At 34.0% G+C, this 5012-nt stretch overlaps 1 protein-coding gene across 1 annotated transcript; it reads right to left on the bottom strand.

Moving 5' to 3' along the window:
- Positions 1–2418, bottom strand: tbcc (tubulin folding cofactor C). Its single transcript, XM_051667214.1, has one exon. It carries the CDS (start codon positions 2311–2313, stop codon positions 1255–1257), a length of 1059 nt encoding a protein of 352 aa, XP_051523174.1. The 5' UTR covers positions 2314–2418; the 3' UTR covers positions 1–1254.
- Between the last annotated feature and the right edge of the window lie 2594 nt (positions 2419–5012).

Genomic DNA, 5012 nt, shown 5'->3' with positions numbered 1-5012 from the left:
GGTTTGATTCTGCATTTTCTGTTGTGTCTATTTTATTTGCTGCATGGAATCAATACAAATTGTTAATAAAAAAAAAAAAAAACATAAAAAAACATACATTAAAGGAATATTCTGGGGTTCAATACAAATTAATCTCAAATCAACAGCATTTGTGGCACAGTGTTGATAACCACAAAAAAATTATTTTTGACTCATCCGTACTTTTCTTTAAAAAAAGCAAAAATCAAGGTTACAGTGAGGCACTTACAATGGAAGTGAATGGGGCCAATTTTGGATGGTTTAAAGGCAGAAATATGAAGCTTATAATTTTATTTACTTTATTTACATTATTTTGTTAAAACTCATGTTTTATTTGAGATGCAAAGTTGTTTAAATTGTTATTTGTACAGTTGTTTTAGGGTTTGTTGACATTACATCATCATGGCAAGTTGTAAAATTGGCTATAACATTACACAGAAAAGGTTAGCAAGCAATTTTATCCCACTAAAATCATGTTAACTTGCATATTGTACGTCTTGTGGCTATACTTTTGAAACAGTGACTGTTTTAATGTTTACGGATTGGCCCCATTCACTTCCATTGTAAGTGCCTCACTGGAACCCAGATTTTTGCTCTTTTTTTTTTTTTTTTTCTAAAGAAAAGGGGGAAGTGAAAATAATTTTTGTGGTAATCAATATTATACTACAAATGCTGTCAATTGAGCCTAACTTGTATCGAACCCAGAATATTTCTTTGAAACAATTATTGTATTGATACAGATATTATCTGTTTCCCCAAATCAGTCAATCAACATCAACTCATATTTTACATCACAATATGTATTAATGGGCCTATAAAAGAAAATTAAGAATAAATTTTTTTTCTAACCCTGACCTGCTACTGCACCTTAAAGGGAAATACATTTTGGGATAAAATCACTCAAATTTACCAAACAAAACTTTATTCAGATTAATTTGAAATCATCTCTTCCTGTAACCCGTGAATAACATTCAGAATTTGAGCATTTAACAATGAATTTTTTTTTTTTGTAATATATCCATATACTTGGTGAGTGAACCACAATTAAATACAAGCTTGATATAAGATCATTTCAATATGTTTCTTTATCTTCTTAAAAAGCATTCAATTAGTTTAGGGACTCTGAAAATGAGAAATTCTTGAACATTTAATGTTTATGGCATCACTATATTAATGTAACTTTGTTTTTAGTATTATTTGTTTCCAGACAGAACAGCACTTTATTTTGCATCAGGATCATGACTCTTGGGAGGCTGGTCCTACAGAATCCCAATTAGACATTCTCTCAGTCTCAGGAATGACGGTCCAATTGGGTGAGGGTGTGCCAGCAGCAAGCCAATTGAAATCATCCACCAGCGTCCAGTTGTTCCTGTCCGGATCAAGTCCAGATACTTTGAAATGATCATGAATCCCAGGATAGGTCCATGTGAATGGGGCAAACCTGACCCCATGACAGTCCTCCACAATTGCTCGGCTGGTCACATGGAGGTATATCTGAGTGGCAGTGGTGTTATGGGTGCGCAGCTGCTGACAGGGGAAAACTAAAATGCTGTCAGAGCACTGGTCAACAAAAACAGAGCTGGACACTGGCCCGCAGAGGATCTCACAGTTACGGACATTCTTGATATGCAAGGTGCTCGGACACCCATAGAGTCTCACTTTACAGTTCGTCAGGTGAGATAACAGCACATCCTGTTGCTGGATCTCCTCAGCTTGCTTGATCAAGACTTGATTGTCAACATTAGAGAATCCACACTGATCAACAGGAATAGAAGCATCAACCACTACAGTACCACCCACATCAGACACAGACTTTTTTGTTGGTTCTCGATTCATTGCAGGCTGTTTGCTAGTGTTCTTGGATCTAAAGGCAAATTTCTTTTTAGGCAAAAACGCCTCTCTTCTCTCAGCCAGAGAGCTCTGGAGTTCCTGCATGGATGCTTGAGCTTGCCTTAATTTATACTGTGTCAGAAACATAATGCTGTCATTCAGGAATTTCTGGAGCTGTTGAATTTTGACAGTGGCCTCCTCCAGTGTTTTTAAAGCTTTGTCACGGTCACCATGGTCACAGCTGGAGACCATCTCATCCAATGCTGCTTTCTCAGCATTAAAGGTGGACATGAAGATGTCGCTATTTTCCTCCGTCACGGTCTGGCTCTCCTTTACGTTTCTCCGGCGCTCTACCTCTTCCAGTCTCGCCTGATCCCTCCGTAACACCCTTTCTGGTATTTTAACTGCGGTATTCGCTTCTCTATCGTCACTCACGAAGACAGCGTCAACTCCTGCTGCATCCATGTTGCCTCGGAAGACAGGCGTGCCGGCGTTGTGGACGCACGTGATTATGTGACGAATGGTTTATGTGAACTCATCGATGATTGGACAAAGCACCCGTTCCTTTAGTTACGCAGTTTTCTATTGGTGCATTGAATCTGACAGGTCGCGTTCATAATAAACTAATGACTGTTCCACACCGATAACCTATATATATATATATATATATATATATATATATATATATATATATATATATAGTATATACATAAATATTTATTATTATTTATGGAACGTTCCACATTCGCAGACTAAATTATCTAAAAAGAAACCACATTTTGATTTTTGAAGATTTTTTTAGAAGAATATCTCAGCTCTGTAGGTCCATACAATGCAAGTGAATGGTGATCAGGCCTTTGAAGCTCCATAAAGCAGATAAAGTCAGAATAAACATAATCCATATAACTCCAGTGGTTTAATCGATGTCTTCTGAATGATCCAGTTGGTATTGAGTGAGAACAGACCAAAATGTAACTCCTTTTTCACTGTACATCTTGAAAACAGCCTCCTTGGCGATCATGATTTCAAACTCGATTACACATCCTATAGCACCATCTAGCGGTCTGCGCATGCATCAAGCACCAGGAAGTGTAATCAAGCTTGAAATCGTGATCGTGCCTATTGTCTGCAATGGCAAGATGTACAGTGAAAAGGGAGTTATACTGTGGTCTGTTCTCACCCAAAACCAAGTGGATCACTTCAGAAGACATTGATTAAACCACTGGAGTCGTATGGATTACTTTTATGCTGACTTTATCTTCTTTTTGGAGCTTCAGAGGCCTGATCACCATTCACTTTCATTGTATGGATCTGCAGAGCTGAGATATTCTTCTAAAAAATTGTGTTTGTGTTCTGCAGAAGAAAGAAAATTATACACATCTGGGATGGTATGAGGGTGAGTAAATTATGAGAGAATTTTCATTTTAGGATGACCTATTCCTTTAAAGTGCTTCACATGTCAGAATATAAAAACATTAGAAAAAGAAAACATATCAAAGTTAAACAAATCAAGACAAGAGACAAAAACTAAAAGAATAAAATGAATTAAAATAAAATTAGGGGAAAATATTAATAATTAATAATGACTACAAATTGGAACATATTTTGATAAACAGTCAGAAATGTATGAAGGTGCTAAGTCATTTAGTGCTTTAAAAACCAGTAAAAGAACCTTAAAATCAATCCTAAAACAAAGTGTTAAACAGGTGTAATGTCATCTCTTCTCCTGGATCATGTAAGCACTCTTGCTGCAGCATTTTGTTCCGGTGGTAGTTTATCTATATCATTAGCCAGTATAACACATGCATTACAATAGTCGAGGCGAGAGAAAATAAAAGCAGGAATCAGTTTCTTAACATCATCAAGTAAAAGAGGATCAAATTTATGCAATATTTTTGAGATGATAAAAGCAGGTCTTTGTAACATAATTCATGTGAGACTTAAAACTCAGTTCACTATCTAGAATGACACCAAGGTTCTGTCTTTGACTGTAGTACCTAGTGCAGATTCAATTCACTCCCTCTCATATTTTGTGCCAACAATAAGAATCGTTTTATCCTCATTCAGTTTCAGAAAGTTTGTGTTCATCCATAGTAGGATGCTAGACAGACATTCAGTTTCTTAAATGTGTCTGTGTCACTGGGCTCCACTGAGATATATAGTTTTGCATCTTCAGCATAAAAATGGTAGTTAATCTCATGTATGAATAATTACTATGAATGTTAGTTACCCAAAGACAACTTATACAATGAAAATAAAAGTAACCCAAGAATTGACCCAGGTTGAACACCATATAGTATGTCACGTTTTGTAGAGGTACAGTCACCTAACATAACATCAGATTGCTTGCACAAAAAAATTATAATAAAAAAATAAAAATAAATAATAATAATAATTATTATTATATTACCATTTTATTATTATTTTATTTCTCTGGCTATTGTTTTAACTTATATATTGTCTACATGCTCTGTGGGACTGTTGTCAATTTAAAAAATATATATAATATAACTTAAAGGTCAAAACTGAAAATGTTTAATGAATGTATAACAATGTATATAATGAAATGATAACAAAACAATAAAAATCATTATTACAGAGATAATTCAACTCAAAATAAAAATCCTATTATCATTTACTAACCTTCATATTGTTCCAAACCTGTATGAGAACTGTTTTATTTTTATTTACATAAAAATGCTTTTTTTATTGAATTGTATTTATACAATTTGCCTGGGAAAAAAATAAAAAAATAAAAATAAAAAAAAATAACAAATAACAAAAAAAAAAAACAGTTTTTTTTTATTTTATTTATTTTGTATTATTATACTGTATTATTATCTTTTTATTGTTAATTTATTTCTCGCCTCTGGCTATTATTTTAACTTTATTTAAATGTGGTAAATGTGAATAAAACAAAAATATACTTATGCATTTAGGATAAGGAGTTAATTATTAATGATAAATGTATTTATGATCAATTTATATCTTGTACTTTTGGAATAACCCTAAACTGGATATTTTGCATTTGTACAGCTCAGAGCCAGTTTTCTTTGTTACTATAGGCTATTTCTTGCATCAGAAAACGTAGATCCTTATTCACAGTCTCAATGCGGAAACAGTCTCGGGGACATGGAGTTTATACAAATGAATCAGTAGAGATG

The sequence above is a fragment of the Myxocyprinus asiaticus genome, chromosome 32 (assembly GCF_019703515.2).
Source record: "Myxocyprinus asiaticus isolate MX2 ecotype Aquarium Trade chromosome 32, UBuf_Myxa_2, whole genome shotgun sequence".
NCBI lineage: Eukaryota > Metazoa > Chordata > Actinopteri > Cypriniformes > Catostomidae > Myxocyprinus > Myxocyprinus asiaticus.
Note: the sequence above shows the minus strand (reverse complement) of the source record. Positions and strands in the feature narration are given on the sequence as shown.

Coding starts and splice junctions, on each gene's coding strand:
- tbcc (XM_051667214.1), bottom strand. CDS start 2,313: ATGGATGCAGCAGGAGTTGACGCTGTCTTCGTGAGTGACGATAGAGAA.